The sequence below is a fragment of the Octodon degus genome, unplaced genomic scaffold (genome assembly GCF_000260255.1).
Source record: "Octodon degus isolate 3935 unplaced genomic scaffold, OctDeg1.0 scaffold00008, whole genome shotgun sequence".
NCBI lineage: Eukaryota > Metazoa > Chordata > Mammalia > Rodentia > Octodontidae > Octodon > Octodon degus.
The window spans coordinates 13538345-13549563 of record NW_004524584.1 but is presented as its reverse complement, the minus strand read 5'-3'; the positions used below and the strand labels follow the sequence as shown (position 1 = coordinate 13549563).

The 11219-nt window shown below is 37.2% G+C and overlaps 1 protein-coding gene across 3 annotated transcripts in view; it reads right to left on the bottom strand.

Annotated features, from left to right (window-relative positions):
* The window catches only part of Rad18 (RAD18, E3 ubiquitin protein ligase), a 153883-nt gene that overhangs the window by 71238 nt on the left and 71426 nt on the right, over positions 1–11219 (bottom strand). For all 3 annotated transcript variants that reach the window (XM_004625052.2, XM_023705623.1, XM_023705616.1), the window contains exons 7-9: positions 8251–8435; positions 1702–1778; positions 469–529 (exon numbers count right to left, since the gene is read on the bottom strand). In XM_004625052.2, the coding sequence (XP_004625109.1) occupies positions 469–529; positions 1702–1778; positions 8251–8435 (323 nt within the window). The remainder of the gene's footprint in view (positions 1–468; positions 530–1701; positions 1779–8250; positions 8436–11219) is intronic.

Below are 11219 nucleotides of genomic sequence, written 5' to 3'. Positions count from 1 at the left end.
AAAAAAAAAAAAAAAAAAAAAGAAAAAATCTTTACAAACACCTTTTAACAACAAAGAGGTGACAAAGCTGGAGTTTGGGAACAATAAGATGAGAAGTACTTTTAGTACAAATTTTCAAAAGCTATTAGTAGTACTGAAATTTCTTACAGAAAAACTGTTATTGAAGGCCTAAGGACAAGATGGAATCAGGAATGTTTCATTTTAATTTCATCTTCTCATGGAAATATTTTCAGAAAATGAATGCATATTTGCAAAGTGCTTATGACAGGCTCAAAGCACGTTATTCACAAATCAAAAAGCAAGTGAATATAGTACAAAATAGGTCAATACCAGAGTAAGTGTTTGACTACAGTTTCTGAAGTAATATTAATAAAAGTTTTTATCAAACATTAATAGATTTTTAAAAAATTAAGATGTGAACTAGCAACCTAAGTTCTTTGCAAATAAAGAAACTATTGTACAACTTACGATATTTACGGTGAATTTCATCTATTTCCTCTTCTGTTTGGTCCTTGGTGAAAACCATAGCCTAAATAAAGAAAAATCTTTAAAATTCCACCCAAAATGACAAAAACGGAAAGTACTAATGCAAACTTAGGAATCTCAAATGTGTCTATAATGGAGAATAATAATCCCTTATATGCTTTCTACAGATTGAGGAATGCTTCCAAAGATATTAAATAGTATACATTTTACCCACTGTTTCCTCATCAGTAGCAAATTTTTAAAGATAATACGTAAATATTAAAATAATCCGTTAGATTTCCTATTTTCATATCTCATTTTCTACTTTCATTGATGTAAAAAGTAATACCTAGAATTTAAAGATATTCCATGATCAACGATAACTTACATGTATCTGCCTTCTCTTTCCTACCTAAATTCTCCAGGTCATATTGGAAAAGTCATAAAGAAAAAAAAATGCAGTAATACAAGTCTTAGTGTATTAAATTTCTAATTCTACCTTTTAAAAATCTCAGACCTAAAAAATTAGTAATCTATTTACATAACTCATGATAGACTCCACCTCAGAGTTCACACACAAACAATAATAAAATCGATGGAGAGCCCACTTTCTCTATCATCTGGTTATATACTACTTCCCAAAGTAATGTTTTCCTTACAAATACACTGGAGAGCCCAAAATGACTATTTCCTTTCTTGGAATCCTTTTTACAAATGTAAACATGTTAGAAGAAAGCAACAGTGAAGAATTTTAGGTCTCTGAGTTCCTTATCAACACAGCAGAATACCCAATTTTCAGAAATTCTATAATTATTCAATTTCCTTTAATTATAGTTAATCACAGACATTTAGAATGCCAGAGCTACAAAGGATCTTAGGGTCATGCAGCTCAGGTTCTTAGTTTTACAGACGAAGACTCTAAGGGCCATAGATTAAACAATTTACCCAAAGCAATCAACAGACAAAGGGCCAGTGTTAAAGCTCTCTGATAGGAAGGTATAGGCTCATGAACAAATTCTACTTGGGTACTACATTTTGTGCTACAAGGCAGCAAATTATAACTGAATATTACGTTAAGAATGAACTGCAAATAAATCTTAATATTCAAATAGAAATGTGTCCTAGTATATTTCCTACTAAAGCAGATTTAATAAGAGCTGGCTGTAACTTTGGTAGAGTATTAATTTTTTCTTTCCTTCATTTCTATCCAGACAATGAAAAAGACCATCAACATACACTTTCATTGAGTTTACTTGCTTCAAGACGCATCCTGGTCTTCTCCATGTTTTCGATTTCTTCTACTATCTCAGCAGCTGTCAAAATAAGAACATATAAAAACTGTTTACTACCTGGTTTTCACCATTGTACTTTGGCTATGCATGTTGTGAAGAGAAGAAGAAGATGGGTAATGGGTATATGGAAACTCCCTATCCCAGCATTGTAATTTTTCTACAAAATATAATATTATTTTAAAATAACAAATAAAAAAAATAAAAAATAACATGAAGCCAGACATGGTGGTACACACCTGTAATTACAGTTATTCTGAGGTAGAGGATTATAAATTCAAACCCAGCCTGGGCAACTTTGCAAGGACATGTCTCAAAATTTAAACAATAAAAAGGGATGAAGATGTAGCACTTGCTTAGCATGTATGGGGTGGATTCAATCCCCAATTAAAAAAAAAAATCCAAACTCACAAATGAAATAAAAACAAACATGGATTAAAACAATGAATTTTTTATTTTTATTTTTTAATGTATTTGGTACAGTGTCTCACCATGCAGATCAGACTCAAAGTGATCCTCCTGTTTCCAGCCTCCCCAGCACTGGGATTACAAGTGTGTGCCACCACGCCTGGTGTCACTGGCTGGCTCAGTGCATCTGGGGGTGGGGCCTGCGTGCCTTTGGTGCTGGGGAATCTAACTCTGGTCCTGGCACTTAGTCCATCAATGAATTGTTTATATACACACAGTTTGAAATATAACCAGAAGAAAAGTCAAATACTTTTGCCTTCTTTTCTGAATATATAGGTATTAACAGTAATATAAATGGAATATAAAAATAATTGATCAGTGTGAGTTCAATTCTCCAGGGATACCTGATCAATATCTAATACATTAAATGCAGTACAACTTTTCAAGGTGAGAGAAAGGTACCAGGGAGAAATGTCCTTGCTCTAGAACCTTTGCAGTAGGTATAACTATAAAACACTTATCGAAGAGATCTGGAATATACCATCACACATTAAATGCTGCTGAATGCAAACAATGCAGAATATGTAAATGCTGTCTTTCTAGACCCAAAATCAATAAATTAAAACTAAAATACAGAAATCTTGGTATAAGAACCTACATGTTTACATACTTATGTCTAGAATTTTCTCCCACATTGTAGGGCTACAAATGGTTGATGAAAGAACATTAGGATGGTTTGATAAGTTGTACAGTAGATACACACAAAAATTTGTATACATTTTTCTGTCTGCCTGAGGTAATCTCTTATTAAATTTGTCTTAGCCCACAGAGCAAAAGAAGATCATTTAGAATCCAACTGCCTCAATTTAATAAACGTTTACACTTCCCAAGCACTGAGAGGTACTTTTGCCTTAACATCATGAAACAGGTAATCTTTCTCCCTGAGAACTCACTGCTTAGCCCTTCTCTCTTTCCTGAGCATGCTGAGTCAAAATACTGCACAAAAGCAAGGAAATTATCTGTGTTCTATCTGCTTCATTGACACAAAGAAACTATCTACCTTCTATTTGCTTCATTGGCAGAAATACCACTAAAGTCAGAAATGTCTAATATACCCTCTCCTAAGGTATGAAGAAAGCTGTATTATGGCTGGTACAATTTGGGGGATGTGACCTTTCAGGGAGCTCCCTCATTCTCTAGGATATACTGGAGAGAGCACCAGCTGGCCAGGGCAGAGCACAGGATAAAGGCTGGATCACTCTACCTCTGAGTAACAGGATCTCAGTTAAGCATTTTGATGAAATACAAAAGACCAAGGGCAGGCTAGCATGAACGTACATGAGCCCTGGGAGGTGGAGCCACAGGAGCATCGAACCAACTGCTTCCCAGTCCCTCACTGGTGAAGAGCAGGATGTAGGAATAAGGACCCTCCAGATCTGGACAAGGAAAAGAAGAGATGACTTTCCCTCTCCCACATCATAAGAGATATGTGCCCCCAACCAGATCTGTACCTTTAGAGAGACAAAAGTCAAGGCACTGCAGAAAGGGCAGTAAAACCGCTTTCCTCAGAATTCCATTGCTCAGGGAAGGAAACAAACAACAATTTTTCATCCCTGCAGGAGGCTTAGTAGGCCGACCAGAGCTCACACTAGCGGACTCCTGACACTGGGAGAGGAGCCCCAACCCAGATTCCAAGGACCTCCTGAGAGGGATGCAGAGGGGACATCAGAGTAAGACAGAAGGCGCCCTTGCTCAACCTAACTGTTGGTTCCAAGTGACAAGCAACAGCAAGGAACACTGAAAATACCTTCCTGGTACTCCTGGCTCACAGGGAAAACCTCAGTTATGAGCTATACAGACATGACTTAAAAAGTGACAACTCGCCCACCAACCTACTAAGCCAAGAGAATTCTCAAGAAATGTGAAACTGGTGTTGATCTGAGAGTACCCACAGCAATGACAAAATCCAAACCAAGTTAAACTCCTGACTAAATTTATACAACCCCAAATAATAAAGCCCTAGCAGAAGAAGAGACAGACCTACTTCTAGGCACAAATACTATTATCTCAGTGTTCAGAGTCTTACATATAAAGACTGGTTTCCAGGAAAAATTTATACAGCTCATGAAAAAGCAAGCAATAGTAACAAAAGAAATTCAGCTATCATCTAGATATTAAAAAGATAGACACATTCTAAAATAACTACCAGAAATATGATAGTGATATCCTAAGAGATCTCATGGAAAAGGTAAACAGCACGCATGAACAAATGGGTCACTCAGTAGAAATTATATCAAAAATTATTTTCTGAACAAAGAATTAAATGAAAATACAACCTATTAAAAAATAATAGCTTGAATCAAGTAAGGAAAAAACTAATGAACCTAAAACAGAACTGTTATTATCCAATCTGAAACACACAGGAATGCAAACAAAAGCTGCAGCAGAACAAAGCACCTAACAGCAACTGGACAATACCAAAAGATGTTAGTGTAGTAGCCCAGAAGAAGAAAGAAAAAATACTGGAATGGGGAAAAAGACAAAAGATAGAAAGGAAAAAGACATATTCAAGTATATATGCAAGATTGTCTGGAATACTGTATTGCTTATTTCTGCTGGCCCATTGAAAGGAGGAGTTGATGCTTAATTTTTTTTTAAACTATTTTTTTCTTCTTTTTAATATCTTGTAACTTTTTAAAACCAATTTTGCAGGTGGATATCTGGAACCTAAACAACTAATTTGAAGATAACACCATGCAATACAACAACCATTGTCAAATTCCTATTACTTTGCTTAATGAAATTTTTTATTGTTTATATTTTTTTTTATCATTTTGTACTCCTTAAAAAATAAAAAAATAAAAGGAAATAATTCTCTTGCAGATAGCCATAACATACTTTTCTTATGAAATATGTATGGTAGTTGCCAGCTATGAATCTCAGTGGCTACACTGAAGAAATACAGGAAACAATCTTTGCATTCACCCACTTGGTACAATGATGGGAAGGTGTGTGTGTGTATGTGTCAAACTGTAAATGGGTGGGTTTTACCCATGTTATGTGTCATGTTACATTTTTATGTTTTTGTAATTTTTAAAAAAATTTTATTTATTTTTGTAAATCTTTTTTTTTTTGGTTGTGGTACCAGGGATCAAACTCAGGATCTTGCGCTTGCCAGGCAAGCACTTATTCCACTGAGCTATCTCCTCGGCTCTGTTTTTGTAATTTTTAATTCAATGTTTTCTTTTGATTTTTCTGGTAGAATTAAACCACATCAGTACAATATTGCATGAAAACTTACTTTTACAACTTTGGGGGTTGGCTGACCCATGTTGTACCGATATTGTGACTTTACTATATAAATTATCCCTGACAGAGGGTCCCAGTGGCAACCCACTTTCAGGACTCCTCCTATCTCTCAGGAGATATCACTCAATAAAACTTCCCTATTCTTATTAACCTCCATTGTTCCTTCAAATTCACTCTTTGTTATTCAGGAAACACAAACTCAGCATATCTGACATCTATGAGGTTGGGAGTTATATTTGTCCTACATTAGTATTAAATAATTGAGCAAATTAGTAAATGTATTGATCCTTTTAGAAGGGAGGAGTCTTACTATGAAAAAAGGAAATACAAGAGAAAGGTAAAGAAAAACCTTGTAGGGGCTAGAGAGATAGCTCGGTGGTCTAAGTGCCTGCCTGGCAAGCAGAAGGACCTGGGTTCAGTCCTCAGTACCACATGCTGCACCAGCCTTAGAACCTCAGGCATGCTATGCAGGCCACAGAAAACCAGACGTGGCGGTGCACACCAGTAATCCCAGTGCTGAGGAGGTTGAAACAGGAGGATCACTATGAGTCCAATTTGCATAGTGAGGCCCTATACCAAATAGATAGATAAAAAAATATTTTAAAAAAAGATTGTTGCGTGGCTGAAATGATAGAGGCACTGATACATTCTCATGATCTCTAAAATATCTAAGGATAAACAGATTAATATGAATACTGATACACAGAATATACATGCATGCATGCCTGTGTACAGACACACCCATGTGTGTATTGGTATACATTTCTGTGCAGATAGTCCCACGCTCCTTTTACTGAAGCAGCCTATAAGCAAAGGCAACAGTAACAGTAAGCACACCTGGTAGCTACCGTGTGGCTTCAATAATAAGAACAATCACATCTCAAAAGAGAAATAGCTCCAGGGCTAGGACTTGGAAGGATGAGATGAGCTTATAATGCCTCATTATGCCAGAAATAAGGAAAACAGTAACAAAAACAAGTATAAGCAATAAGACCAAGAATAAGTATGAAGATACTCCTGCGGGCCAAATCTGGAAAAACATGAATATCAAAATCATTGGGAATTTTAATTAATTATAAATCTGTGGATCAATATAAATAATAAGTAAAAATCCTATGCCTTTATTATCTATCCAAGTGAAACTAGCACCTAAAATCTTTTACTTTATCAATAAAAAAATGTCATAATCAAATAGTAAGAGAAACCAAGTTACTGTCCTGTGTATCATTATCTTCCAAGTAGTTACTCAGAGTACAAGACATACTCTAAAGATTTTTGCAAAACAGAAACAGATTTGTGTTATTATCATATATTTTTTATGAGTAGCAAGGGGGAAAATGTACACAGATGCACTGCAGACACTAAGCAGGTGACCAATCTGTTATCACACATAAGGGCCTCCTATATGTCACATGTACCACCACACCTTGCAAAAGTTGGTTTTAACAGACAGAAGTACTGAAAGATGCAGGAAAAAAAATACCAAAAACAGACTGAAAACTTCTGGGTTACTTTCCTTAAAGCAGGGACAGAGACAGAACAGTAAAAAATAACTTGACTGGTTAGTGTCAGGTCATTTCACACCAGTGATGCAGTCGGATGGAAACAACTTCCACAGGTGCACACTGGTCCTGAGGCTTGCAAGGCTGAGCATCGGCACACACAGCACACTGCAGTCCACTCCTAGGCATTCATCTCCAACAGTACTGTGAGTCAATGAACACCAAGACACATGCGAAACATTACTAAGTAGCCTCACACCTAGTAGCCAAAAGGAGGAAAGAATCTCAATCACTGACAAGATAAAGCACACTGTGCTCATATAATGGAACGCTACATAGCAACAAAAGGAAGGAAAAACTATTAGAGCATACCGGGCATGGGCCAATCCCACAGCTGTTCTTCCATTTATATAAAGACCAAACACAGGCAACACAAAAATGCAGTATAGGAAAGCAGGATAGCAGCCGAATGCCAGACTGTTGGGACGCAGGCACACAATGTCTGCAATGCTGACAGCACCTCAGCAGCGGGGGGAAAGGCACTTTGTCAAATTTACTTAGCGATAATTTAACAAACAAGACTCTTATAAATTATGTACCTTCCTGTTTGCATGCTATTCTTAATTTTTTAAAAATATGAGTTAATTCTATATATGCTACTAATAGAAAGAATTCCAAAATATGTGTATTACTAAACAAAAAGAAGAAACCACTTAATAGAGTACACAGAATACTAACATTTTTGTAAAAGGACGCATATTTGTATACTAACAAAAATGTCAGCATTCTGGGTACACTATTTAATCATAATGGCAACATTTATGCAATGCTATTTGCTAAGGTACTGTGCAGGACACTTGACATGCATTATATCAATTATTTCTTTCAAAATGTTGGGAAGTTAGACACATTATCCTTATTTTAAAAATTAGAAAACTGAGGTAGAAAGTATCAAGTAATTTGCCCTCATTTCCCAGCATAACCAGAAAGGCTGTACTGTAGTCCAGGCTCTGTAGACGCCCTCTTTGCCACCACACCACACTATCCCTGCAAAGATGTCCGAGAACCAGCACTGTGTCTTAGAAGAAGATTTGGGGCTTGGAGACAGCTGGGATGAAGGTAGGCTTATCACAGTATTTGCTAGGTAGTTTTACAGGAATATATTTTCCTATTTAATCTTTCACCAAAAAACAATTAGAATTTTCTGTGTGTTGTACTTGCTGAGCTATGTAGAACTTTTTTTTACCAGGACAATGATACCTTGTTTTTTACTTTACCTGACTTAGGATGCAAAGCATCACACTGGGCATTATACATGTGAACAAATTCTTGGTGCCTTTTAATGAGCTGTTGTTTATTTCCTTGAATAGATAGTCCATGCTGTTTTAGCTTTTTCTTTAAGTCACGATCAGATAGTAAGTTATATACAGTTTTGGGCAGCTGCTTCCTTTTTTGAACAGAACTAGAAAAGGGGAAAAAAAAACCTCTGATTATTAAATTCTTTCACGTAAAACTAACTTACCTTCTGATTTGATACCTGCATGACTAGGAGAGTAGAGTTACAAGATAAAGAGGAAAAGAGAAAGACAGAGTTTGTGGGTGAAGTTTAACATTCAGATAGAAGGGAGCAAGTGGCACCAAGTGAGAATTAGGTCTCAGAAAGGGCCAAGACTAAAGGTGCAGACTGGAAACATACACAGAAGGCTATGGCCTAAGTGTTAGGAGAACATCACTGAGAATCTCCCTTATGTAGACCTATGTGATTCTCTACCTCTTTCAAGTATGCTTTTCCTAAAATCTACCCAAGGCTTCCACGCAAAATTCTTGTAAAAACCAGCTACCTTGGATAATCAGAGTATGAATATGATTGCAGAATATACTATGAATTTAAGGATATCTTATCACATATTATTTCTTTAGAAAAAGCTCTTATCCACAGGCAACACTCCCCTCAAATCCAAGGCAATTAATTTTGCAAAAGTACTGCATGAGAGACAGAAGACCTATGAGGATGGGTATCTTCATTTAATTCATGACCATATATAAAGAATTCAGAAAGCTAACCCACGGGACTTGTGTCATCTTCAAAAGAGATACATGAAAACAACAAAAATATAATAGTGCTGTGCTCTCTTCCTCTTCAATTATTTGTTAAATAATATATAAGGTCTTATAAAGAGTGGATTAGCAAGATCACCTAGCTTCTCATTTCTTATTCCTTCTCCTTTCCCTTCCCTTCCCTTCCCTTCCCTTCCCTTCCCTTCCGTCCCCTCTCTTCTCTTCCCTTCCCCTTTCTTCCTTCATTCTCCTTCCTTTCTTCGTTCGTTCGTTCGTTCCTTCCTTCATTCCTTCTTCTTTCTCCTGGTACTAAGGATTGAACCTAGGGCCTCCACATTGAACATTATCTCCAGGTCTTTCCCATTTTTGAAACAGGTCTTGCTAAGTTGCCCAAGCCAGCATCAAATTTGTGGTCCTCTTGTCTTGGCCTCCCTAAGGGCTGGGAGTACAGGCATATACTGCTACCCACAGCCTCATACTATGTCATAATACACAAATACAGATACATGAATATTCTTTAATGTGACGAGTCATATTAAATTACCTTCTGCTATTCTTTCCCCTCAAAGTGGGGAAAAGTACTTATATTTTTGTTTTCATGTACCTGTTGATGATAACATTTTGAAGATAACACCACAAGGGTGTACCACACCAATACTACCTGTGGATTAGCTTTCTGAATTCTTTATTTGTAGTCATGAATTAAGTGAAGATACCCCTCTTCTATTTCTCATGCGGTACTTTTGCAAAACATCAAGCTACTTAAAAGTATTAATGACTTGAGATAATTCCACAACAGGAACCTCTTACTCTAAGCACATCACACAGTTCAACTCTGTGGCTAAGGTATTTATAAGTGTATATCCAAGGAGCTCATCACAATTACAGTTACTGAAAAATGAGAAAAGATTCAGGTGAAAATTAATGGGAACTTGAAAGTAATAGGCTTATCTAGAAAACAAGATCTGCAGAGGACCTGCACAGAATCAGTTCACACTAAGCTTCCCACACTCCAGTTTCCCTTAAACAGCTCAGAGAGCGTACTTACAATGCATCTTCCCAGTCCTGTCCCATCTCCCCAAAACCCATCCATAGTGACTCAGGGCACAAGTAGAGACTTAACCCTTATTTTCAACAAGGTTCCTGTGACAGTCGAGTTACTATCAATGTGATTAAGAAACACTCAACCACACTGGGTCAGCATAGTTGGGGTGTGGTCAAAGGGGTTTACTGAAGACAGAAGACCCTCCCTCAGTGTGAGTGACAGCAACCCATGGGCTTGCTGTCTGAATGGTAGAAAACAGAAATGAAGAAGGAAGGTTGCTTTTGTCTCTCTGGAGGAGCTCTAGTCTTCACCTTCACCTTGGAGGTCCTCTCCTGGCTTCCAGCACAGCTCTCCAGGCTCTAATACAGACCCTTCAGCCTCCTGATATGGACTCGAATGGGACACTAAAGTGCACAGCTGGCCTTCAATCAGATACTTTGGCTCTCCAGCCCACAGTAAGTCCTTTTGTGCACAACCACACCTGAACCTGTGGGTAGCTATCCTAAGCTAATCTGGTATAATCTTATATATGTGTGTATTTTGCATTAAATGTTTCTCTAGTGATTACTGACAAATACAGTTTCCCTGGGTAAAGATGAAGTCCAAAGATCATATAGAAGCGGCTGCAAGCAGGTGCAGGAGCAGAGGTTCAATCCCCAGGCCTGCCGTGCCGGCCCCGCCTCTGTCCCCGGGGGTACACTGAGCCAGCAATTGAGACTGAGCCTGGTAGCACGCACTGTAATCCCAGCTCTGGGGAGGCTGTAAACAGGTGGATCACTACGAGTCTGATCTAGTAGTGAGATCCTGAACACCCTATAGACCCTTCCTTAAAATACAGAAAAATAAAAAAGATTTAAAAAATACCTTTTTTAAAAAAAGATCATATACAATGGAATATTACACTTAGAAATAGGCAAATCTACATTTCCCTATTAATCAAGAGTGCTATTTCCTGGGTAAATTATTTCTTGTGTGTTCTATTACTAAAATCTAAAAGTAGTTATTATTTGTTATTTAAGTATAAAAACACCCATAAACCCCAACAGGGTAAATTTTTCTGAAATTTGTTCTTATAATGATAGCCAACTAAACTCTGTAAGATTGACAAATTATAGCAAAATAAAATCAACTGCAGGGGGGGGG